The sequence below is a fragment of the Chenopodium album genome, chromosome 11 (genome assembly GCF_948465745.1).
Source record: "Chenopodium album chromosome 11, dcCheAlbu1.1, whole genome shotgun sequence".
Lineage (NCBI taxonomy): Eukaryota > Viridiplantae > Streptophyta > Magnoliopsida > Caryophyllales > Amaranthaceae > Chenopodium > Chenopodium album.
Window position 1 is genome coordinate 55,555,309 of NC_137844.1, and position 27,798 is coordinate 55,583,106.

The 27,798-nt window shown below is 35.0% G+C and overlaps 1 protein-coding gene, 1 long non-coding RNA gene and 1 pseudogene across 3 annotated transcripts; 1 reads left to right on the top strand and 2 right to left on the bottom strand.

The window, feature by feature from the left end:
• Window positions 1-254: 254 nt before the first annotated feature.
• Window positions 255-8,582, bottom strand: LOC145569304 (uncharacterized). The gene is made up of 4 exons (XM_081628663.1): window positions 7,065-8,582; window positions 2,017-2,163; window positions 1,684-1,800; window positions 255-1,503 (listed from the first exon to the last, which is right to left on the bottom strand). Exons 1-4 carry the CDS (start codon window positions 8,571-8,573, stop codon window positions 907-909), a joined length of 2,370 nt encoding a protein of 789 aa, XP_081484789.1. The 5' UTR covers window positions 8,574-8,582; the 3' UTR covers window positions 255-906.
• A 7,670-nt stretch (window positions 8,583-16,252) lies between these two features.
• On the top strand, window positions 16,253-20,939 carry LOC145569305 (uncharacterized). 2 transcript variants are annotated; one of them, XR_014096088.1, is made up of 4 exons: window positions 16,253-16,638; window positions 18,183-18,445; window positions 18,545-18,630; window positions 20,498-20,939. It is a non-coding gene; the product is annotated as an uncharacterized LOC145569305 (long non-coding RNA). The 2 variants fall into 2 exon arrangements; XR_014096087.1 differs by lacking the exon at window positions 16,253-16,638 and adding an exon at window positions 17,056-17,153.
• A 3,597-nt stretch (window positions 20,940-24,536) lies between these two features.
• On the bottom strand, window positions 24,537-26,355 carry LOC145569306 (F-box protein At5g07610-like; annotated as a pseudogene).
• Window positions 26,356-27,798: the final 1,443 nt, after the last annotated feature.

The window sequence follows — 27,798 nt, forward strand, 5'->3', positions numbered from 1 at the left end:
AGAAATAGACATGTAAATATGAGAAGAGGGAGTACTAAATTATGTACTAATCAAGGTGATTTTAGTGGACATCCTTTCCTATGTTACGAGTATTAAGCAACATAGGTAGTATGAAAGATATGAACTTGGAGACTGGAGCAAGCTAGCTAACAATATAGAAAAATTAAAAGCTGATAATATCCGATTCAAATTTTCTTGAGTGCCTGATTTTCAGGGCATAATATGATTGACAAAACTTCATCAGAAAACCATGATAGAGGATATTACCAAGACATGATTGTCAAAAAAAAAAGGTATCATTACTAACAGCATATATACGCCTTAAGATGTATTAAGGTCATTAGCTGTAATACATCTTTCATCTATGAGGAGCAGAACATGTCAACTTTGCCAAAATCAAAAAAAGAAAAAACAAACTGAAAAAAGGTTTGTTACAAAACCACCTTTGTATAATTCCACATCTTTGCAATCAAAAATTACGTATCTTTTTTCCTTATAAAATAAACTGGAACTCAGGCCTTCTGATATCCATTAACTATCCTTGGTCGCCAGAATCAGGCCTCAATTGCCTCATGAACTACATTTCAACATTCATGTAAGACCTGCTTTCAAATCCACTTCTAGAACCAAAAATATCAGCACTTTTTTCTTTTTTTTTTTTGTAAAAAAAAGACCAAAGCTTCAAGCCTTCACAATCCAAAATAAAAACTCTGGTCCTCTAAATTTCTGTTTGAACATCAGCCGAAACCAGTTCCATGGTAAGTAACTGACAGAAAACCAGTATCATTCACCAGATCTACCTGTGCTCACGTTGTATTTACAGTAACAGAGAAAAGTTCAAATCCCCAAAATCTTGCCATAGACACTCTTCCAAATTATCTACTCTTTCACTTGCTAAACCACATTTTACCAAATAGACCTAAAAGCTCTCCTCAGCATGCTGAACAGTGCAAACACAAATACCACTGTTACAATCTTCTTAGAGGCAAAGACCCTCAGATTCACTCTCAGTCCGTATCTTATCATCAACCTAGATATTGTCAAGCGCAGAGCCAAAAACCAAGATGCTATGGAACACATCACCACTTTAAGAAAATCAGACATACCCCATTCATTTACTATGTCAGTTGGTACTTCCACATAAGGACAACTACCATCAATTCCTCCTTGATATAGCCCTAAAGTTTGATTAAGCCAGATGGATAAATGGATCAGAAGCTTTGCAAGCCAAGCAACCTCGTCATCTGATATGGGCCGCTTCAACCAATCACCCTTGTAGTTATCATAGGCAACTGAAACATTACCCACCCTTCTAGGCTTGAATAACTCATCACGGGATTGTTGTTGCTGTTTTGTTCTCAGAGACATTGGAGACTGCTTCACAGCATGGTCACCAAATAAACAGTGTAACTTTGACTTCAAAGATTGCAAACACTGGAGATTGTTTGCAAGATTATCACCAGAGATAGCCTGAAGCTCAGTCTCCGCCCGCAATATGAACAGCTGAAATATAATCAGAAGGCATTATTATAGGCTTATAGCAGATGCCAAAATGGCAAAATCAGCCAAAACTAAAAAGAAAACCCTAGTAATAGAAACAAACAGGACTAAGCCACTTTCACTATTATAGATGTTTTTGTGAAGAAGAGCACAGAGAGCAAGGCACTGAAGAGATGGAGATACCTGCAGCAGCTGAGAGCCACCATCCTCAGTATCATCAAAGAGTCTAAGGTCTTTGTTCCAGTTCTCATGTAAGAAGGATCCATCAGCCTCAGTCTCACTTAAACCATCCTCCCAATCCTGCATATTTTAAAAAAGATAGTGTCAATCACAGAATTATAAATCAACGCAGAGCTCATATATATAAACATATATGGGTCATGGAAGTTAGGAAGGAAAAAGGAGAAGAAAAAAAAGTTGACTAATAAAGCAAACTGTAAAAATCAAATACATCGTCAGTTACTTTCAAGTATCCAATGAAACATAAAATGGTTAAATAAACTAAGGTGAGTTTACCTGAAGTTGCTCACGAATCTGTGGAATAAATTTGTTAAGGTTACTAAGAGCTGATTTGCTAGACCCAGCACTTTTTGAGTGAAAAACTGCATCGACATTCTTTATGAGCTCTAGTAACTCATTTGAAGATAATAATATGTCTATCACCTGTTGAAAAGAATGCAGAGACAGATAATCATCAATTAACTTTCCAGATAGTTTAGGCAACACTATAGCGCCAGAATAGAAAACTAAATGAGCTTATGGCAGGATGACTAGACGAGACAGTGAATGACATTTAAATTAGCTGATAATATCTGCAATCTTTCAAGAGTAGAAGTTCACGGAACAAAAACATATTCTAACCCTTTTTCACTGGAAGAGGACATGTGAACCAGAGGAAAAGGAATTGCTACAATACTCTCTAAACATGAAGTCACAGGACATTTAATCAGCTATTCACCTCCAACCATACCCACGAGTCATTATATCCCTATTACCTTTCAAAAGCATTTGGGGTCCAAAAGGGGAAATTGAGAAAAGCAGAGACAAAGCATTCGCAGAGACAGCAAAATGAGGCTTCAATACTATATATAGCTACAATAATAATCAACACAAAAATCTATCACTAAGACACTCATCAAGCAGCTGTTACAATCACCTTCATAGCCTAAGCATCAAATTAGAACCCAGTGTTGATGTTGTCAGTAAACATGGACAGCCAAATTCTGCTGACAATACAAATTATCATAATTAATAAGAATCAAATTGTGTAAGTAGTATATTTATTCAATTGCTGTTCAATAATACTGATATTATCAAAAAGTAGGAGCCACAAAATAGAAGGTTACAAACAGGGTCACAAATTGGGGGTGGGGGGAGAGTTGAGGAAGTGGGACACAATCATTAAGGCTACCAAATCATGAGAAACATCAGCAGCATGCTAGTTTCCCATAACATTTAAACAGCAGAAGGAGGAAGTAAGTAAATAGTCAAGCAGAAAGAAGATATATATCATACCCACGATAAACCTCTTAAGAAGGAAAATTTGTCAAATAACACCTTTTAGAACCCTTTTGTTGTGAAAAACCACCTTATAAATTATTTTTTGTTAAAACACGCCTAAAACCAGAATTTTTTTGCGAGAACACACCTTAGGCCAGTTTTAGGGAGATTGACTCGGTTTCCCGGCATTGACCCTCACGTGAAGGTCACGTGCCAAAACCCTTCCTTTCTTTTTTCCCCCTTTTTCCTCCAATTACTTTCTCTCTCCTCAAAGCCACCAAACCACAACCTAGCCAACCCAGCCGCAACACCACTGCCTAGCCAACCTAACCGCCGACACCGACACCACCGCCTAGCCGCCATCATCGGCCATCCAAATCATTCTAAACCCATCACGTACAGCATCCATCACCCTCCAAAACCACTAGACCCACCATGAAAACAACCCAAAAAAACCCTAAGCATCCCATAAATACCCCTAACCACCACCTCATAAACAACCTCAAACATCCTAACAAAAACCCTTAACACCCTAAAACAAACCAATAGAGATAAGAGGGTTGGTAGCGGTTTTTCCCTTTTTCATACCTCCAAATAAAAACCCTAAACTAAGGTAAATGAAAAACCGACGAAATTAACAACCAATTTCATTAACTTTAACAACTTACCTACCCCAAAATTAGGTTAATTGAGGTTCTTTGAAGCAATTTGAGCATGAGCAAAACAATGGAGTTTGCCCCTTCAATTGATAGAATTCGAGGGTTGCTAGGAAGAACAAAGGAGAGAGAAAGTCTAATTAGATGGGGAAAATGGGAAAAAAGAAAGGGAGGGGTTTTTTCAGGTGGGCGGTGATGGAGGATAGGTTATTTAAGGTGGGCTGTGACGACAGTTGGGGTTGGCTAGGCGGTGTGTTCTTAGTGGTTTTGAGGAGAGAGAAAGAAAAAAGAAAGGGTGGGTTTCATTCTGAGCGAGCATGTAACCCTCACGTAGGGTCGACGCCGGGAAATCAGGTCAATTCCATGAAACCGGCCTAAGGTGTTATCTCACACAAAAAAAAAAAAAATATATATATATATATATATATATATATATATATATATATATATATATATATATATATATATATATATAAGGTGGTTTTTTAAAAGGTGTTATTTGACAAAATTTCCATAAATAATTTTGGGTAGCAACAAAGCAATTATTTTTTATAACGGGTGCCTTTATAAAATAAAAATGTAACTAATGGATCATAATTTCATAAATAACATTCAATAAAAACTCATGTTCCACTTTACTATCCCCAAGCATTAAAAGATTTGCTGATGACAAACCAAGCATTTGGAAAATTAATTACATATAAAAGCTAAACCCCACACTTTTCAGAAGATTGCACATCTTAATTATTCACATCAACTATCAAAAGGACAATCACAGTGCAGAATATTTCAGCTTCCAACAAATATTTCACTACATGATGATCTACATGATGATTGTCATCACATCCCAAGTCAATATGTACTATCACGGTCTACGTGCCCCTACAGCAGTCAGCCAACTGTTAACCAATTTCCTTTCGAAAGATATCAAAAAGTTGAGAAAATAGGGGAATAATGCAAAGTTTCACCCCACAGACGCCATAGTAGAAACAGCCATGATAAAAGCCACTCTTGTCACTACACCTTCTCCTTCACTGCAAATGAGCTTGAATAGTCATTTAGCATTATAAATTGCTAAACATCCTCACAATTTGACATAATCACCTAATTCAACACAACATCTATCTACCTACACATGCAATGTTAGTTCACCAAAAAGATCAGGCCAAACAACAATGTGACTGAAAACACAAGTTCAAAAACCTTCAAAGGTGTTTTAAATTACCCCTAACTCCTACATCATCTATACTGATAGATGTAATCATCACAGAAATATGTCTTAGAAAACTAAGAAAAGCACGAGTGCCCCAAACCACAAAAGGTTTTCAATGCCAAGGTAAAGGCAAGCGTAACACACATACGAGGTGCACTTTTTGTAAATCCTTACAGAGTATTTTCACCTTATCTTTTGAAATATCAGCACCCTGTCCATGTATTCTACAAAGGTGGGGAAGTTTTAAAAGGAGAAGCAAGAGAAGTAGTAAAGCGAAACCAAAGAACAAACATGAAGAAAGGGAAGCGGAGTAGTTGTGCCTCTTAGTGGTGACTCAAGCTTTGTTTAGCTCAACTTATTTTTACTTAATTCAGAAAAAATAAGTTCAAATCAGATTATCGTTTTATGTGCAAATTTTTATCGCTAAATATCTTTAATTTCGTCATAAAAAAATTATGAAAATTACAAAATACACATTATTACGAATCTAACAAGACCCCACTTGATATATTTTTTACTTATAGGTTATCGTGCACTTAAGGTCAAAGTTAGGTTAATCAGACAATCAGACCAAATAAGATAAGATAAGACCAGCCTAAGATCATATGAGAACTCGAATATATGTGTTCGTAATCAAAAAAAAATTCCTTGATATGCCATCTTAACAGCCAAGATAAGTGCATAGATGCATGGGCCACTATGATAACTAAAATAAACCTAAAGTAGGCAAAAAAAAAAATATGATTTTGACTAAAACTTCAGCTTTAAAGTGTTCAACACTTCAAAAGTTTGATTTAAAAGAACATGCACATAACAAACATTTACATTAGCTGGACATAGACAGCATACATGAAACAAGCCATCACATGATATTCATGCTTAGCAGGTATTCAACATGCAGCTAATTAGGCCTGGAAAGTCGTTAAGATAGTGATCTATGCCATCTTATTAAAACTACAAGGAGTTTGACATAATTCCCTGACCTGAACCCTCCCAAGTCCTGCCACTCTCAACGTTAGCAATTCTTCTGCGAAGCTTGACAGAATTCCATTTCTCCACTTTTACATGACAAATGTAGTAAAAGCTACAAATATTGGAGAAAGATCTCAACAAAGAATCACAAGTTACAACCATGAACAAAAATGAATGAGACAACACCAAAATGGATCTAGTCATAAGATACGCTAATCACAAGCTCACATCTATTACAATTCCAAGGCGATCAAACATGGTTTCAGGTTAAAGCATATAAGTATGACAGGTTTGGTAATCTGAAGAGGTGCTACCTTAAAAAATAGCTAATCCTCGATTGCGTCACAAATGTTAAAAAATCCTCCCATTGGAATTTGTAACATAAGCCCCCCCCCCCCCCCCCACCCCACCCCACCCACCCACCCACCCACACACACACACACACACAAAAACACCCTCTCAACCAATAGATTCCATCCAGCATTATCAATATGAGTGACTTGTTGTCAGGCGTGAAAGCAAAGATATAACAATAAGTATTGACACAGCAACCAAGCAAACAAGATTTTCTATACGAGAAGCACCATTAGTTCATTTTAAATAATATCATATACAGTGGGTTTAGATTTAAACAACATAGCAAGATTGCAACAGACTAACTTTTCTTTAGCCACTGTAAATGAATACAGATTCAATGGGAATAGCTACTGCCACCAAAGATGTTTTCAATCACTTGGGTAGATGTTTTTTTCATTAGTATCGCTCAGCAGTGATAGGAAGCAGAGAATTAGTGGAAAATAGATGCAATATGGGTAGGCCGCAAACATACTTAACATGATAATTCCCAATTTGCCCCATCAAATACAGCATACTTTTCCACCCCTGTCTAACAAAGTAAGAGTGGATGGTAACTCTAGATGTCTTCCTCCCCCATATATCTATTTACACTTATGTAAAATGTATCTATAATTCCCTTAGAATCAGAGCATCTTAAAGCAACAATTAAAAAACGGGGCATGGAACAAGATTCTTTTCTAACTTTAGGAGTTCCACTCTTCAATGCATTAATATTCCAGCACAATTACACCGACTTACTAAATGCTGTAATTTGAATCACTGATCTCATGATAATGCTAGAGATGAAATAAGCAAATCAAAACAATTTCATTCAGCTTTATAGAGAAGCAAAAGTAATAAAATCAACAGATGTGCATGAAACATACCCTTGATATCATCTGGACAATCACTTCAGCATCAGTGTGAAGAAATTTGTGAGCAAAACCAATAAAATGCATGACCAACGACGTGTAGAAGAGATAATTAGACAGCACATAGCCTTGCCAATTACTCGAATATTGCAGCTGGTTGGAGTCACCACATTCTTTGTCTGTCCTTTTCTTAGAGGCGTCTTCCATTGCATTAAACTCTGCAAATTCTTCCTTGTTAAGCCTCCATGGTTCAATATAACTAATCCAGACAGCAAAAACCTCAGAAATAGTTTTCATAGATGACCCCATCGGACAATACAAAAAAGTTCTTAAAATGAATCTATACAACGGCCTTTGTAAGTGGGAGTTCCAAGACCCACCAGTTGACAAGCTAGACAAAACATAAGGACCCTCCCTAGCTTTCACTAGATCACTGGAACCCAACTTCGTGTGCATTGGACTTCCACCGTACTCAGCTTGCTTAGACCCATCAGTGACCACCACAGAGCTCAAATTCAAGTACTTCACAAACAAGTTCACCACTTCTCCCAATCCTGAAGCAGGGGGTGTCTCACCCAACACAGAGCGAAACGGAAACGACAAACCAAACGATTTGCACACATTCACAGTCAACGGTGAGAAGTCACTATCCACCAACCAATAGTGCACCAAGGTCTCAATGAAAAACTCAGCTCTCAAAACAACAGAATCATCATAGCTCGGCGAGTAATGAAGAAGTGAACTACGATAAGGCTGATGTGCATTCAAATCATTCATTGGCACGAAAGCACGTAAATAGGCATACAAAAGCTTCAAATACAAATTACAATCAGTTTTCTGCTCTGGCGTGCGTTTACTACCACTCGAAATCACCGGAATCGACGAAGCCCAATTCTCGAGCTTAGATTTCCTACTATTTCTAATAGAAACAGTTCCAGAACTTTCACATTTACCTCTACAAACGGGATAATAAGCAAACCAAAAAATCAAGTACTCAAAAACATTCAAATGAACCTGAAAATTCCCTTTAATCTCATCCTCCTTAATCCTCCCTTTAAACAACGGAACCAAATCAGATAGAATTCGACATTCTTTCTCACTGGAAAGCAAAAACCTAACCCACTCAGGCAACCTCTCAACAGGAAACACAAATTTCACAAGAGATAATCGATCAACAGCCATAATTGAATTCATTAGGGTTCCATTAGGCGACAAAAGGCTAAAAAGTTTACCAGCGAGCTCAGAATCATTAGAAAACGACACCGTATCGATCCAACCAGCTGCAGTAGAAGGCGATTTTTGCGGAGAAGACGAAGAAACGTCGAAGCCGAAGAACTTGCAGAGGAAAGCAGGAAAAGCGAGGGAGAAGAAATGGCGGTTTTGGTCGGGAGAGTGAACGGAGAGGTGCGATTCGACGGCGGTGATTGCGGCGGCGATTTCCGCCGGAGAATTGGCGGCGAAGAATTTTCCGGCGAGGTCGGAGGATTTGGATTGGGAATCGAGAGAGTAGGAATGTGGCGTCATTGAGGAGAGAGAAAGAGATGAAAATGGCGGGTTTCTGGAAAATTCGAGAGAGAGTGAGGAAGGAGGGAGGGTTTTAGGGCACAGAAAATGCCACAATGGTGGTGTTGTGATTTTTTTTTATTATTTTTTTTTTTCTTGGAGGAAAAAATTTTTAAATGGAGAGAAAGCAAATGGCGCGATACGTTTAGGAAAGTGCACGTGGCGACTGTTGAGCAGAGTAGAGATAGCAATGGATCGGGTGGAGCTTCACCCGCATCCATCCTTATTTTAATCGCTCCACCCACATCCATTCATCATCCGCTTCATCCATCATCTATGTTCGTCCGTCCATCGTCCTCAGATAATACGGGTGGAGCGGATGATTTATGGATGAGTATTTTAAGTGAAAAAAACTCACATAAACTCTTTTTTTCGTTATTTATACAAAATTTTTTTTTGTTTTATTAATAAAAAAGGAAACAATGACAACATATTGTTTGAACAAATAATTTGCAACAAAAAAAAACAAGTAATTTTTTATCTTGCACATTTCATATTATGTTATTAGAATTCCTAGATTAAAAATTTAATATATGTTTAAAGGGTAGGTGGATGGTTAGCGGGTAAAACAAGTATCATCCGCATCCGATCTAATCTATCACCCGCTTCTCATCCATAAAATTCGGGTTTTCGTCCATTTATTTAAAGCGGATAGAGCGGATTAGCTGATATCCGATCCACTTAATCTTGTCATCCCTAGCACTGAGGGAGTATCTGATTAGTAAGCAATCAAAGAGTGTCAGGTGAAGTTGGTTTTGGGCCGGGTTGTCTAAGCCCAACCCACCATTAGTGGACTTGGCTGAGCCGATATTTGTGGCTCTCTTTAGACCAAAAAAAAATTTTGATTAGGTCGTGTAGGTATATGTCTATTATTATCACATTAACATTCGTCTTTCACAAAGTCTTATATGTGGCTGGTCACACCATGTGACCAATCATTATAGGGGTTACTTTGTTAGTGTAATAGGAATTATTTAGTCATAGTTAAAGGTGTTACTTTGTCAGTGTTATAGGGGTTACTTGGTCAATGTAAATGTATTACTCGGTCAGTGTTATAGGAGTTACTTGATCAATTTTAAAGAGTTAATTTTTCCTTTTATAAGTGGTCACACGGTATGCCCAGCCACACACAAGTCGAGTTGTCGGTCTTTTGTCCAACCGCCATATAAAATCTATAAAGAGTATAGGCATTAGGTTGGTTCGTTTCAAGAGAATCTATTCTATGATCAATCATGTGATGAATGAACGGGATCTGTAAGATCCAGTTGAGTGTGTGATTTTGCATAATATAATCTATATTATATATTTTTTTCTTAATTAATTATTATTTTATTAATAACAACAACTTTAAATACTACCTCCGTTTCATAAAACCTGCAACAAACTTGGCTGCACGTTTCCCTAGACAAAATTTGATAAAGCTTGATTAACAAAGTGAAGGGTATGTGATTAAGGGAAGGAGAGAGAAAGAAAGGATAATTAATTAATCAAGGGCCACCACTAGTCCACCACCAACTGCCATGTTCTCCTCGAACCACCCACCAGTAGCACCACTAACACCACACCAACCAACTCGCACCAACCACCAGCAGCACCACTAACACCACACTAGCCAACTTACACCACCGTCCCAGCCAACTCGCACCACCACTAACACCGCATCTTGTAATCACTCTCACCACAACTCAGATCTGAAACCCTCCATAACCACCCAAAACCAACCTCACCAATTAACTCACACCACCACTAACACCGCCATCACAAGAAACCCCACCATGAACAAAATCCCGAAACCCCACCACCACCAAGATCTAAAACCTCACCTCACCACCACTATGATTTGAAACCCCACCTCATCACCACCAATCAAAACCCCATCTCACTAACACTACGAACCAAAACCTCACCCCTTTCACCACCACAAGATCCGAAGCATGCCCAAAACCCACCATACCTAACTCACAACCACCAAAAACCCACCGTGTAACCACCCTTTCACGCACCACCACCAAAATCCGAAACCCCCCATGCACCATAACCACAAAAAACCCCAACTCCACCTAACTCGCAGCCACCAAACTTACCCACAAGGAGGAGTGGCGACATTGACAAGGGAAGAAAGGAGACGACGGCTTTGACCAGAGGAGGAGAAAGTGCCAGTGACAAAGTGGAGAGTAGGAGGAGGGGGGGCGCGACAATCGAGGGGATTGAAACCCGACCTACCTCACCACCACTAACGAATTGAAACCCCACCTCACCACCATCAAGAATAGAAACCCCACCTCACCCCCACAATCTGACCATCAAGAGGGGCGGCAACTTTAATAAGGGAAAAAACTTAGCGACGACTGGAACTGAGTGGTGGTGAGGGAGTGGTGGTTGTGAGAGAAGAGAGAAGAAAGAGAAAAGTGTTGTTGCTGGTGGTTGAGAGGGATGAGAGAGAAAAGTTGGTGATGTAGGTGGTGGATGTGGGCTGTGAGGGAGGAGAGAGAATATGGGATAGGTTTTTAATTATGAATTGATTAATTTAGGATAATAAGTTAATAGGTGGTTTATTTAAGTTAAGTAAGGGTATGTTGGTAAATTCACACAAAAACTTTACTATATTAGGAAAGTTTTTTTTTTTGTTGCACATAATGTGTAGCTTCCGTTTTAGAAAATTGTTGCAGATTTTATGAAGCGGAGGTAGTAAATAAAATATTTTTAAATTGTTAATTTAAATTATCTTATGATTAGCTTCTTTTTTTTTGAAAGAATCTTATCATTAGTTTAAAATAAACTATAAAGTTAAATATGATATTTAAATAAAAAAAAAAAATGTAGTATATCAATTGATACAACCATGATGATACTAAGTAAATCATATCTTGAAGATGCGTACAATAAAAAATAATAATAATAAAATCTCATTTGTTAACTTATTTAAGAGAATATATCTTACAAAAGTTATTGTAGTATGAGTAATAGCCAATATTTCATTCAGATGTTCAAAACATGAGATTTTGTATGTAAGTCAGCTATAATATTACATGCTATCATATATCAAACGATGATTTTATTAGTTGCCATTATTATTTTACTACATAGTGTGTCTTTTTTGGAAAAATATATGGGATATTCTAGAATACAGTGTAAGGGCATGTTTGATTTACTAAACTGAGATGAACTGGATATTTTATGAGAAAATGAAATTATGAACTGAACTGAACTGAATTTTTTTATGAGAGAAGGAAATAAGGAATTAAACTGATCTAAATCGATGATTGGAGCTGAACTGAACTGAAAATAAGCTGAAGAGAACAGGCCCTAAGTAAGTATATTCTATATATACATTTTTGACTTTTTTTTTTAAGGATATATCAATATTTAAATGTTTGCTTTTTTGGGAAAATATGTAAAATCTTCTAGAATATTGAATAAGTAAGTATATATATATATATTGCTATAGTTATATGCAAAATATTTGTTTCTTACTAACAAATTATTTTTTTTAAAAAAATATATATTAAGGACACATCAAAAGATGACACGTGTTATTGCTGATGTGTCTTTTATTATGTGAGTAATAATAAATGCTAGAAAAAGGCATCTAATAAAGGGATAGAGGGAGTATATATATTCTTTTTTGTTTTTTAATAACAATTCTCTTATTATTTTTTAAGGAAAAAAAAAAGTTTTGGCGAGAAATTTTTTGTTGTGGAAATAACATGTGTACTTTTGGGAGAATGCTAATGGTTACTTTGGCCTCGTTTGGTTGACATGGGAAATGAATTCCCATATGAAGTGGTATTTCATGGGAAATTATTTCCCAAAAGAAATTCCTAGGAATTTCCTTAAGTTGTTTGGTTGTACAATGGAATTCCCATGAATTTTGAATGACCAAGGTGGGCTAGGTAATTTACTTCCTACATTTTGTGGTAAGTGAAAATTCACATGAATTCAACTTCCCCCATTTTTGCTTTTTTGTGTCAACCAAACAACTACCTAAATTACAAAATCTCATGAATTTTCACTTCCTCCATTTTATTTTGTTAACCAAACAACCCCTTAGGACCTGTTCACATTTACTGAACTGAGCTGATTGAAGCTGAACTGGACTAAATTGAATTGAACTGAGCTGAATTAAGCTGAAATGAATATTTTATGAGAGAAGAAAATTAGGAGCTGAACGAATTAAACTAAACTGAATTGATTGGAGCTGAACTAAATGAACTGAAATTAATTAAACTGAAGTGAACAAGCCCTAGTACGTATATAGTATATATATTGATTGATGGCTTAAAGAATAAATAAAGAAGTAAAAGAAATATACACCGTACCCAATATGAAAAATATAATTATTTTGGTCATACACTTTGTATTGTCTATATAGATTAATTTTCCTAAAAAAAAAAATCTATATAGATTAATAGATGCTACATAGATTGTTAATAGGAAAATTTGTTAATTACTACCTTAAAAAGGGGGCATTTGTGAATTACTACCCCTAAAAAAAGTTGTTAATTACTACCCCTAATTGTGATAAATTGTACCGATTACTACCTAAGTGGATTTTCCGACTAATTAACTCATTAATGACGTCATTTGTCATCTTAATTCTAATTTAATCATTTTAATCCTAATTTAAAAATTAAAACCTATCCCTCTTTTCCGGCGAGCACCTACCACAAACCAAACCCCCTCCTCTCCCGGCGGCAACTCCCCTCCCTCATCGTGTACCACAAACCCACATCCCCCCCCGGTGAACACCATAGGCCATCCCCCCTCCACCACCAAACACCATGAACGCAAAGAAATGAGGTTTTGGGTTGAGGAATGGAGGCGGCTTTCGCGGCTAAGGAAAGGATGGAGGACAATTATAGGGGTTGGCGAAAGGGAATTGGCTGTTATCGGGGGCTAAGCAAGAGCTGGAGGCTGTTTAATTTCTAGGTTTGGGGAAAGGAGGGGGAAGCAATTGAGGGTTATGGATGGAAATAAGATAGTTTTCAGGTGTTACGGGAAGGTGGAGGACGATAATTGGGGGTTGGGGAAACGAAGGGGATGGGTTTCGCGGTGGGGGAAAGGTAACAGGTGGATTTTCGGTGGTGGGGCTAGGGAAGGGGGAATTTCTGGTGGTGGGGATAGGGTAAAGGGGCTGCCGGAGATGGAGCAATGGTGGTGTGAAGGTGGATATATAAGTGGTAATTTAATTAGGGTTTATTTAATTAATTAGGATTTAAAAGTCACTAATTATAATTTGGCCGGAAAATGATGTCATTAGTAAGGTTAAGTGACCGGAAAAGAGGAGAAGGTAGTAATCGGTATAATTAATTGATTTTAGGGGTAGTAATTAGCAAACCTTTTTTTTAGGGGTAGTAATTCACAAATGCCTCTTTTTTGAGGTAGTAATTCACAAATTTTCCTTGTTAATAAAAAAAAAAAAAAATTCCAAAACATCTTATATTATGAAGTCATAAATAATTGAATATTGAATATTCTAATTTAGTAATACATAATTTACATTGTGTTTTAAATAACTTTATGCATTGTGATATATAGATGAAGATAATAGAGCAATTATTGCATCAGTGATCGTTTCAACAATAACAACATATGATTTTAAAAATTAAGATCTTAGCTAGACAAATAATAATTATAATACGAAAATCAAAATTGAACATTGATTGATTAACATATTTATGTAAATAATTTTTTTTATTTTTTTTTGCTCTCTTTTTATTGATGTATTACTAAAATTTTGGAAACTCACGTTATTAACATCTTCACAAATTTTTAAAAAAAGCCGGTGTTCAGTAAATTAGTGAATGGCGGAAGTTGGGACAACCAACAACTGCCAAACCACCACTCCTGTCGCCACTCCCTTAGCTTCTCCTAAGAATCCGGCGTCCCCCTCCGATTTCGACCTTGCTAACCATCCCAATCCCCTGATTCCTGCGCTTCTGACCTCCCCCCATCCCCCGATTTGTCGAGTTTGAAGTCCGGAATTACAACAACTCCGAATACCTCGACCCCAATTGCATATATACCTTATTGTGGGTTTTTATCATTTCGCCTCATCTACTTTGATGGTGGCAAACATGGCAGCGGCGGAGGTGGTGATGACTATGGCGGCAGAGGTGACGATGACGACAACTATGAAGGGAAAAATATGAGGGCTTGCAGTTGGTAACGGAGAGGGAGAAGGGGGTTGAGGTTTTGATGGAGGAGAGAGAATTTGAAGGTTTGTTAATGGTGGAAATGTTTAGTTTTGAGGAGAGATAAAGATACGGGATGAAAGTAGAGCCATTGGGGTAACCTTTGTATTTTGTGTTTATTTTTTTTATTTTAATACTCTGTTTTTGTGAAAAAAAGGGTCACTTTTGTGAAGAAAAAGGGTCACTTTTGTGGAAAAAAAGGGTCATTTTTGTAAAAAAGGGGTAACTTTTGTGAAAATATGAATCACTTTTATAATAAAAAGGGTCACTTTTGTAAAGAAAAAGGGTCACTTTTATAAAGAAAAAGGGTCACTTTTTCGTAAAAATGTTCGATGTACAATAAAATTACTGTAAACCGGGGGCATGCAAAAGGAGTTGTAACATCTTTTAAAGGCAATTCAAGTCGTTAGTCAAAAATTGGATACCAACTTTTCAATATATATACAAGTAAATTACAGAAAAATAATTCAAACATTTATTTTTATTTGAGGCCAAGTTAATCTTACAACTAAAATAAATTTTAATAAAGTCTAATAAAGCTCATATATATATATAAGATAAGATGATGGATAATAAGTTTCAATAAAACCTATAATAAGGTCTAATAGGATAAGATAAAATAAGGATAATAAGTTCTGATAAAATATGGGTTATTAAGTTCAGATAAAATATGGGTTAACAAGTTATGATAAAAAAAATCCCGGGCCAATAAGATAAGATAAATGAAATACACGTGAAGAGAACACTACCTAATATAGTCATGTGAAATTGTGTTACATTTATCTCGATTCAATCAAACCAGTCCAATGATGTTGGTAAATGGTAATGTTTGCCTTTATTTTTGTAATGCCTTCCTTTCATTCGATACATTATTGTTATCTGCTTCATTTTGTAACATGAACCTAATAATATCTTTCTCACTCCCAAAAGCTTAGGTACCACATTCTCTTTCATTCAATTAAAATTTTTATCCAATATTTGTCATCACATCTATATTTTTTTATTAAAATATAATAGATAAATTAACAAAAACTTATCACCTAAATCTCCGTACAAATATTCTTGCCACACGTTTAAGTTGGAAATGAGGGAATAAGATTTAAGGGATTGTTGCCATTTTGTCCTATTTAATACGGAGTAAATGTTTGTAGAAGGATTTTTAGGACAGTTATCCAATTTTTTTTATTGGTTGTAAGAACATGTGGTTCATATTATTCCGTGTAAGAGTTGTTCCTCTATTTAACTTTGTACTAATTCTTAATGAGATACTCCGTAATAGAATGAAAATATTCTACATTGATGAAAATATTTGCAGCATGAATTCAACGTTGCTAATGACTCATGTCATAACTTCTTTTTATACTGTATCTTTTTTTATTTGTAGCTTTTAAAGTTTGATAGCAAGTGAATATTTTGCCATGGTGGTTAAAACTATATAATTGTCCTCTTAGTTACATATTAAGAGGCTTGGCTAAGCGCATAAGCACGACATGGACCAAAGCCTTACACAATCGACATGTCGTGGGTTAGGACAAAGATATCCAAGCCAAGTATGACACATGGACCAACCCAATTTTTTTGTGGGCAGGAGCATGCTTTGCTCACGTTAATTTTTATTTGCGTGAGGTTGGATACACCTTAATTTCACATTAAGGCCTTGGCTAATCACGACATGGACCATGGTCTCATTCTCACACATGTACACCTCCTTGATAGTGTCATCTCCAAATATGACCGATCATCAAATTCTTAAGGATTTTATTGCCCGTCCTAAGCCTCATCATGTTCTTGTGGAGAAGCCTCTTCGTAACAATGTCTCATATTGCAAATAGGTACTTTCTCGGTTAATTTTCAAACAATAATTTTCGGTTTTCACACTCGCCAATGTATATGTTTCCATACCCATGAATTCGAGTATCAATCATTTATTTATTTATTTGTATGATTGCTTTGATTTATCATAGGGCTATACTATAAAGTTGTATGTTGTGTAGTGCTTGCAATGTTGAAGTGTAAGATAGAGGTTATTATCATCATTGCTTGAGGCCATGATGCAGTGCTCTTTTATTTTTTATTTTTATTTTTATTTTAAAAGAAAAATAAAAAGAAAATTAAAAACAATTGAGGGGAGGAATGACGTGGAAAAAGTGAATTAAAAGGGTTGCTTGTCACTTGCTATTAAGTAGGATGTAGAATATACGTGTGTATATATAGAGGAGCATGTCATAGCAATTTCTCTGTCACGTTTAATTCTTCGTCAAGAAAAACAAAAAAAATTCCCTCTGAAATTCTGCATTTCTTCACTTTCTCTCTCTACAAATCATCAATGGCGATTAACGAAGCTAAGGTTAGTGTTCAAATTTATATGTTGATGATCAAACCTAAATTATTAAATTAAATGTGATTAACTTGTAATTATCTAAAAAATTTTGTTCAAATTTTAGGAATAACTAGTAATTAAATTTGATTAACTAGTTGTTAAATGTGATTAACTAGGAATAATGTATATAATCTCTATGTGAAGTCTGGATTTCTGCACTTTCTCTCTCTAAAAATCAACAATAGACTCAGGTTAGTGTTCAAAGTTTGATAATCAGACCTAAATAATTAAATTAAATGTGATTGTTCTACGTAATTATCTAAACATTGTTTTGTTCAAATTTGTATATGATCCATTATATTGTTCGTATAAACGTGTGTTTCCAGTTGATGATAATCTTAAATCCTATTTAGATGAAGTGTAATTGAAAGGATGTGTGTTGTTTTTAATTTGATTATACGTTTATTTCTATTAATCACGTCTACTTACGCTATTCATCTGAGCATTTATGGGCTGAAATATGAGAAAATTTTGAGTTATTATTGTTGTTTACGTGTTTTTTTTTGGTGCAATTTGTTGTTTACATGTTAATGTAATAAGTTGATGATTATCCGGAATTTATTTTTGCTGAAATTTGAATATATCAACGTATTTTTGGAGCATTTATGCTTCTAAATTTGCAGTCGAAGTGATAAAAAATTTAATTATATACTGTTGTTTGTTTAGAAATGTGATCTACTCGTTATTGGTAATAATCCACAAATTTGTAAAACAGGATGCTTAATACGGAGTATGTAGTAAATTGAACATTATTTGTGTGGACATATGCGAAAATGCAATTATTTTAGAGTACTAAATTTTTAGTTCATTTACGTACTGTTGATTCTTGATCTGTACTGATTTTATTGGTAGGATGATTAATCATTTGGTCATTCGATATGTTTGTGTTGAAACTTGAAAGTTAATTTTTGCAATTGGAACTTTAGTTACTGTTATTATCGATCCAGTTGGTAGAAATAACAAACAATTGCAATGTTTTGCTTTTGTTGACTGCAGAAATACTATGCGAACAGGCTGGCGTTCCTGGCTGAGCAAAAGTCATCCGGAATCAATCCCTATCCGCATGAGTTCCCTGCTGGGAGAATAAGCATTTTGGAGTTTACTGATAGATAGGATAAAGTGCTGAACCATGACGATCGTCTGGACGTCGAAGTGTCTTTAGCTGGAAGGATAATGACTAAACGTTCAATTTCGTCTAAGCTGATTTTCTACGATCTTCATGATGTTGGTGGTAAAACACAGATAATGGCTGATGCTAGGTATACACTGTAAACTGAATAGCTGTATGCTTGGCGTAGCATGCATAACTTCTTTTGACTGGCTCTACATTTACTTTTTTTTTCTTTGTTTGTTGGCAGTATTTCTAATCTGGAAGAAACAGAGTTTATCAATTTTCATCAATCTGTCAAGCGATGTGATATTGTAGGCATTACTGGATTTCCAGGTTAGTGAGTATAATGTCTGGCTATTTTTGAAATTTTTCAAAGTTCTTGTTTCACTGAGCTTTTTACGTTGAGAATTAAATGACCCCGTGATTCAGCGTGAGCAATTCACTGATCAGGTACACTAGTTTATAAGTGTTTTACAATGGATTCTTACAATGAATTTTATTTAGTTTTTATTCTCATATCTAAAAAATAATCAGGTACACTAGTTAATGCCTAATATTTGTTCAGCATAGAGGGAGAATGACAAATTTAGCAATTGTCAGGGACTGAGATGATAATGAAAATACAATTTATTTGAACTAGGATGAAAATCCCTCAAAGAAAGAAGATAAAGTAACCTGTTGCTAAGACTAACATATCTATTTGATGGATGTCTGTGTTGCCTATAACTTTAGAACAGGTTATTTGATTTATTTGTTTTATGTTGTGTCTCCTTGATTGTTATGGGTGTCAATAATTTGGAATTTATATTAGTCACTAGCTATTCCATGTTATCTCTTTGGTCTTGTTGGAATAAAGTCAGTGGTGTTTGGCCATTAATGCTAGTCATTGTCGTTAAGACTTAAGGTATATGGCATATGATCGGTCTTGTTATTCTGATGCAATGTAATTCATTGCTTGTATTATGCTGATTATTTTGTTTCATAAGAGGGAAGATGATCAGGAAAAAGACCAACATGCAGAAAATTTAGAAGTATTGCTTTTTAGGAATCACATGTTCTGATAATTTATCATCTGATAGAATGTATTCTGGAGACACATAAAATACCTTAGTGTGTCTTGAGTGAATTGATATATACTCTGACTAAAACTCAAAATTCAGACTATGTTTAATATGAAGTACAATACTAAACCAACTATGAGGGCATACCCTCCATTTACCATGAGGATAAGTCAACTCTAAGGGATATAATTTGAGATTTTTAAGTATTTGCCTAATATTCATTTTGTTGATTAATAAGCTTGCAAGGTATCTTGCAAACAAGGTTTCTTTTAATTGAATCGCTTGATAAAAAGCATTTTAATGGTTGAATAGATGTCTCTTGTATTGATTTATGGAAACAATCAGCCAATTAACCTGGCTTAGGCTTAGTAAAGCCAAGCAACATATGTTATGACTCTTGATAATGATTGGAGAAAAAAAAAAAAATAACTAAGGCAACTTTCATAACTAACTATGCTAATTAGTCATGAAAAGCTTAAATAAGCTGTTACCTTGATTCCATAAAACCCAATTAGCTGCTACTTTGAACACACAAGAAATCATGCTAATCCAAATTATCTGCTGTTTGCTTTGTTGATCAAACTCGTGAAGGGAAAACGCAACTCCACCAAATGCTGATGCTTGGACTCGTACTTGTGACCAAGTTTCTGTTGCTTGGTATAATTAATTAAGCCTAAAGTGTTGCATGTTTCTCTCAGACAGCTGATAATAATAGTAACCTCATAATTTCCCCCAGAAGTTACCTTAATCTGTATAATTAGCCAAACCCAATACTTGAAAGATTAACTAAACAATTAGTTTTAGGTTGACTGGTTGCTCTGGGTTCAACCCATTTAGCTATTCAGCTTTATATACTCTTGTTTTGCTACTGTGTTGCTGTTTGGAAAGTATCTTGCACAGCCATACCACTCCCTTAATTTCCTTTTCCCACACTTTTGTTGCTGTCCTTATTTCAGCGCACTTATTTCCCATTTCTGTCACATCTACCTAGAATTCCTTGAACTACAGGCCCTGAGTGTTTGCCTTGCTGGTCATTGGATTTTAATTAAGGCACTATTATCTCTTGCATGCGCTCTGTCTTACTAGTAAACCAGAGTTACTTGTTCTTGCATTGTGATGAAATTGCTTCGTGTTCACAGGTTAAGAAAGACAAGGGAACAATGAAGACAAGAAAGACAAGGAAGCTGCTACTGTAGACGAGACTTTTCTTAGTGCTCTGGAACATGGCCTTCCTCCCTGTGCAGGCTGGGGGATAGGCGTTGATCGTCTGGTAATGCTGCTCACCGCCTCTGACAGCATTAAGGAAGTGATCCTTTTCCCTCTTTCAAAGCGAAAGAGGGGAGATTGATTCAATAGCAATTTACTTAAACTTGAAGTAATCTCCTTCATTTGGTGAGATGTTTTTGAAACAATATTCCTATTAGCCTAATTTGCAGTTGTATGAACTGTAAAGACCACCACTATATTTTTGAAGTCTTATTTTGGCTTCGATCGTTTGAGTTTCGTATGAACTGTAAAGACCACCACTATATTCACCATGTTCAAATTTACCCTTTTGTAAGTGTAAATACAGTCTTGATTTAAGTCGCAGTCTTGAGTGACTATTGGGTTATTATTTGTTTATAATTTCAGGTATAATTGAAAGCTTGAAACACTTTAAAGGTTTCATCAATGGTGTTTCAAAAAAAAAGTTTCATCAATGGATGGAATGAAGAAACGTGTAAATAAATAAGTCAGTAGTCAGTAGTCACTAGTCAGTACTATTATGGACCCCCATGTCCCCTTTTCTTTCTAGCGTCATAGTGGTAGTGGATACATGACATACATCCAAAAAGATAAAACTTTAATTAGTAGGCCAATCTCATTAACTAACAATTGTTCCTTATCTCATGACAATTTTTTAAGAATTATACCAATTAATTAATGAGATTAAAATATTTAGATGGAAAAATCAGCTCAAAGAGCAATTTTGTTTATTGCAGTAATGGTATCGAAGTAGTTTAGTGGTGCACTGGTGCTAATGACGAAAACACAATTTTGTAAGAAGTCTCAAATCTGAACTTGCATAACTGCATACATACCATGGTACAAGTTTTCCTTAAAATATTATCATCTTTGGAGCTAGCCAAATGAGGTCCTTTTGTCCCATTCGAAATATTGCATTTGAAAAGAAAGACACTTTGATCACGATGATTCGTCACGGTGATGTGTAGTTTTATTATAAATTAAGATCAAATTATACTTTCACTGTCTCATTTTACTTGTCTTATTTATACTAATATATTAAAAGACGTCCCTAAAAACGTCGATGTGCCACGTAGTGGTTATTTTGTTGCGCCACGTCATCTTCCCAGCATCTCATAATGCCACATCACCCAAGCAGCTAACATTACTCCATATATATGGATATGGAGGTTCGAACCCTCAACCTCTTATAACACAAATGACTATTTAACCTTCTAAGGCCCTGTTCTTTAGAGTTGCTCTGCTCTGCTCAAATCAAATCTGCTCTGCTCTGTTCTGCTCAAAAGAAATCTGCTCTGCTCTATTTTCAAATAATAATTAATATTCAATAATAACAATTAATATTGTATTGATGATAATAATTTATTATTTTGAATAATTAAAATAATTATTAATATTAAAAATAATTTTAATAATTATTAATATTAAAAATAATTATTAATAATTATTAATATTAAAAATAATTTTAATAATTATTAATATTATAATAATTAATCTTTATTAATCATAATAATAATAATAATTATTATCAATAATAATATTTAATAATTCAAACTATTAAGAATTAATATTTAATAATATTATTAATTAATAATTTCTAATAATTATAACAATTCTTTCAAATAAATAAATAAATAATAATAATAACAATTTCTTTTTATAAACATTTGATATTAGAATCACAATGTGTAGAAACATTTGATGTGGGTATTGATTGTTAGTTCATTGAGTTGAATTATTTTTCAAATCTTTCCATACAATTTAAGAATAAAAAAAAGAGCTTAGGTTGTTTTCAAATAGTACTTTGTATATCATTATTATTTTGAGGGTTAAAAATATATGATTAAGACATATTTATAAGTAAAATTATTATTATTCATTAAATCATTTTATTTTAAAATTTTTGTGAAATAAATATAAGTAAACCGTTGTCTTTTATCTTTCTACTGTTAACATATGTTAAATATGGTATAAATTTATTTATGTTTCACTCACCTAAATCAATGGTATACGCACTTAATAATAATAATGATAATGAAATAATAATAATAATAATGTTGAAATCTGCTCTGCTCGGTTCTGCTCTGCTATCCTGAAATCTGCTCTGCTCGGCTCTGCTCTGCTCTGCTGAAATCTGCTCTGCTGACCCCTGCTCTGCCCAGAAACTCAAAAGAATAGGGCCTAAACCAAGATCAACTATATTATTTGTATGGAAAAATATTCATATAAGTGTAAACCACAAGGTTCAATTGACAAATAAAAAAACTATATTCAAAGAATAATTCAATTTTGGTTTGACAATGACAATTGCAGTTTTAAAAAGCCTTGTAAAAAATTTATCAATTGTACATCTACAACAATAGCAATTCGGGGTCACTCACTAGTTTAATCTAAAAAAGTAACAAAAAAAAGTCAAAGGAGAAGATAGTAGCAAAGCTCTATATTGTTTTGTAGCGCACAACTAATGTATAAACTATAAAGTCATGCAACTCAAAAAAATTACTACATAAATGATTTAATGAGATATAAAAGCAACCTATAGTATTAAATTTCATTTTTATATTTGAGCCTGCTCATGAGCTTCTAAAGCCAACCTTACTCGTTCAAGTCTTTATTCTAGCTCACACTCGGACCAAGCTTTAACCAAGCTGAGATTAATGTGGCTCAAGAATACACTAGACAAGTAGACTCATCAACTTTGCTTGGATATACAAAAACTCTAAAAAGTTCATCAGATATTGTAAACCCACAACGATTCAGTCGCAAAGCCACGTTAGAACATGGGGGAACATCTGTTCCCCATCTTCAATTTTTTTTTTTTTTTTTTAATTTAAGAATATACAGTTTAACTCGATAAATAAAAAATGCTTACTATAAATATCACAATATATGTTTATGGTCTTATGGTCTAGTGGTTGCCTTGTGAATATGCCTTATTATTGGTCTTAGGTTCGAAACCTTATCTAACATTTTACAGCTTTTTGGATTACTCCAGTGTTTAACAACTTTTTTTATTTTATTTTTTTTTCCCTAAATCTTAAATTTTATTTATATATAGTACATTTCAACATTTGTAATAATATGATTGATTTGAGAAAGTTGTGTTTATTTTTAACTATTTAATTAACTTTTTTTTTGAAACAAACTATTTAATTAACTTAATGATAAGGTAATTGCATTGATTCGTATTTATTAATTATTGAATTACATATATAACTTGGAATTGGGTTTACAAACATAAATTTATTCATTTGTTGTCTAATTTTCTTAATATACAATGAAGTTTGTTTTACTCCTCTTTTGCCAGAATAATTGTCAATGTGATTTCAGATAAATATTAATCAATTTATGTTTTCAATTTTTTTCTTTAGATTTTTGTCGAAACATCTACCTTCGAAATTTGTCTCCCCGAAGAAGAAATCTTGGCTCCGCCACTGCAGCGATTGCTGGTAGCTACCAAAAGAATGAGATCTATACGTAGACGACTTCGCTCAAGTATCAATGTCCATTGTAGTTCACTCCTAATGTTGACAGAGATAAATGTAGTAAACTTTTTCTATGCCTAGTTGAGAATACAGGGTATATTTTCTGAAGACAGATACCAATAAAATTACATAAACCAAAAGTTAAACTTCATACTGTAGTATACATGAAAATTATTCAAGATGAACAAAAACAAGGCAAAACTAATGGGACACAAGCGCACATTTAAATAAAATCAAGACATATCAATAAAATATGTGTAATTAAAAAAAAAAAAAAAAACATATTTTTCTTGATTGTCTGTGCTTCAATTCACCCTTTTTTTCTACACTACAGATTCACGTCTGAGTGCTAGACACCATTTCCTGTGACTGAAATGTGTACTCGGTATGATATGACTATGAAGCATGGTTGAGGTTAAGGTACAAAGGGAAGTTCGACTGCAATTTTTTAAAGTAGTTGATACGAAGAATAAACTCTATACCACACTGCTCGTTCATATGGCCTTAAGTTTAAGTCACACAGCTTTTTTTGCAGATCTCTTCTCGTGATTGTAAGTAATGACTTCACCAGGAATTGAGAGCGCAACTTCTAAATCTTCATCATCATGGCCCTGTACAACAGACAGCACATCACACTCATAGCGCGGTAAGAAAGGATGAGGGTTGCTAGACCTACGAGCCATAATTGGAAAAATCTTCGCTAAAGCCTTTAAATCAATCAAACTCCTCAGAAACCACCCATTGTAATCTTCCTTCATCTCAAAGAGCTCCAGAAAAGACAACTCTGGTGATGCAACGACATAGATGGGGGGTAAAATTCTTGGTATGTGTAGGTTTGCTTTGTGTAAAATTCTTTTTTAATGACAAAGAGCAAGGGAAAGAAAGTCACTTGTAGAGGTAGATGGGGGGTAAGTTCTTGTTAAATTCTGTTGAATTATACGTTTACTCATATTTTGACTAATATATGAATTAATAGAAAGGAAAATGTGCACTATACTTGCAGAGGAACTTGAGGCAGGTGATGGCTGTTCAACCAGTTAATACAACAAAGAATGCTACAAAAGAAGAACCTCAATGCAACCAATGTTGTAAAGCTCAACATGATCAAAGCGACGATGAGCAGGAAAGCAGTTACTCTAGTTCAGATTATGCTACTGATTCCTCAGAGTCCTCGGAGGAGCCTAAAAGAGGAAAGAAAAAAGTGGCTGCCTCTAAGACGTGAATGAGATCAGAGAGCAGAAGGTATAATACATTAATAAATTAACTTGAAATCAACAAAAAGACTAATTAAATAACAAGCACCATAAAAAATTAAAGTGTATTTACCAGATTTTGGTTTGTCCTATATTTTTAATTCGAGATATTATTATTTTAATGTTGCGCTGGTCCAATTGGACCCTCTCCAATTTCGTCCAGGACTTCCTCCTCGAGACTCCCCAAAGTACTCACAGCTAGCCAAAGGATACCCTTCCTTCGGTGGAGGCTTAGGCATTTTTGTCAAAATCTCTTCTTCCACATTGAAGTACAGACCTATTGTTGTACGTCTCATCCAATGAGTTGCACCATTGCAAAACACCCCGTCACTGAAATCTATGTCCCCGGGTGCAACAAAAGGCTTACCTGAGATGGCCCAAGTTTGAGTTTCACGGGAATAAATAGAAATCTGATGAAGTGGCTTTTGTAGTTCTAGCTTTTGCACACAAATGATCTTGTAATAAGGTGAAGTATAAGGGTCAAAGGCTAGATTAAGAGCAAAATGGTTGGTCGCAGAAACAAAATTCGGAAGTACCTCTGGGTGTTGAGTTGCTAGATTGCAGATATAATATTTTTGGGATGACTGAGAAAAACAAAGGAGCAAACCAATGCAAGATTGTAATATATGAAGATTTAGGCTGTTGAGAAATGAAATATCTGGAACCTTGGTCTGACTTTGTGTGAGGGAGACATACTCAAATTGAGATCTTTGTGGTGAATGTTTCGGAATCAACACAAGGCCAGATACACGAAGGTCAAGGGAGTAGAACTGAAGAAAATCATGGTCAGACATGGGAGGACACAAGGGCTCAGTTAGCTCATAATCGAATTCTGGAAGCCATAGATCAGGCAAAGAGAAGTAGAACCCGGCAGCTAACTCATCATCGCCATCAATGAACTCAGCTGGTAAGTCGATATCAAGGCTGCTCTCAGCAGAAAAGTACTCATCATCACCATTCACCACTCAAGGTCAATGGATCAAAATTGGGGTTGCTACACATCCCTATTTCCATTTCCCCTATAAATTCAGTTGATATATTATCACGAAAAGAGTCCCAACTCAATACACTATCATATCCTAGTAAGAAATTCGATTTTGTCGAAGATATACTATGTGGAGTCCTCTATTCTTTTAGCATGTCTGTTTCATTTCTGCTTCCAAATTTTATAAAAGAATAAAATAATATCAAAAGTACATCAGCATGAAGACCGGGCAACCAAAGAGCATACAATTAGGCAACAAAAATATCATCAAGGAAAGAGCAATTCTTCCAAACATACCAAGTCAACTGTTTATAAAGAAAAAAATCTGAGAAAGAGATTTAAACGGTCCATCTGCCAAGATAAAACAACAATTAAAAAGGTGAAATCCAAAAAACAAAAAACGTTCTGCAATAACATGTAAGACTTTCGATGAGTGATTGCTGCAATAAGCAGCTGTCCTGCTTGGAAGGAGTCAAGCTTAAGTTTGTTCATTTGTTTAAGAAATCAACAAATAATATCCAGATCGATCAGAAGCATAATCAAGAGATTAATTAAGTGTGCATACCTCTCTTTATATCTTCTCTTGTCGATCAGCTAGATTCAATAGTGAAATGTGTAACAAATTGATGAATCCCTTCACAGCTTAAAATATACAGTAAAATTCAGAATTAAAGTTTCAGACATCATACAACAGCATGATTTTACCTTTCCAATATTCCACAGGAGAGAGCATACGCATCAGCAGAAAGGATTCTTAATACTCCAGCTTGCGACTCAAGCAGCAATATTGTCAGTAGATTCTCAGCACCTGCAGAATTGCTCACCTACCTGAACTGCAAGGTGTAGACAATTTTAGGCATGCCATTTATACAATGTTACAATATTTTCCTCTCCATTTATCCAACCTTAACAGCATTTTTCCGTTCATATAATTTCTGGAGCTGCTTAATTGAGGTCATATATTTACTGTTCTTCATTCTCTACTGTCGTAACAAAAAGGAATCAAATGATCCATTAATCTAGTTGGATAGTGAAGAGCATCAATTAATAATCAGAATGACAGTAGAAGGGTATGATAGCCAAATGCAGGGTTAGAACTCATAGTTCAGAACTGATATATAGTTGTACGAAATCAAGGAAGAAAGATGGATGATATATACTTATAAGGAAAAGGGAGATCAGAGATGTTTCATGACGAATATTTTTTGATAGCAAAGAATGGGGTGACACGGTGCACAGAAAAGCAAATGGGGAAAGGAGGCACCAAAGATAGGCATGTGCTTGTATATGCCCAGTGATGTTAGAGAAATCTGTCTGGAATCGGATGGGTGGCAATTGTTGCTTCATATATGTTCTTTGATAATGTTGAACACTGCATCAAGATTCAACTGCCAGCATATAGAGATACATTTAGAGAAGACCAACAATGATTACATTATTTCATCAACACCAATAAAAGAAGCCAAAGATTT

Coding starts and splice junctions, on each gene's coding strand:
- LOC145569304 (XM_081628663.1), bottom strand. CDS start 8,573: ATGACGCCACATTCCTACTCTCTCGATTCCCAATCCAAATCCTCCGAC. Junction 1,801..2,016: donor AGATTCGTGAGCAACTTCAG/GTAAACTCACCT, acceptor TAAAATATGCAG/GATTGGGAGGATGGTTTAAG. Junction 1,504..1,683: donor GTGGCTCTCAGCTGCTGCAG/GTATCTCCATCT, acceptor ATTATATTTCAG/CTGTTCATATTGCGGGCGGA.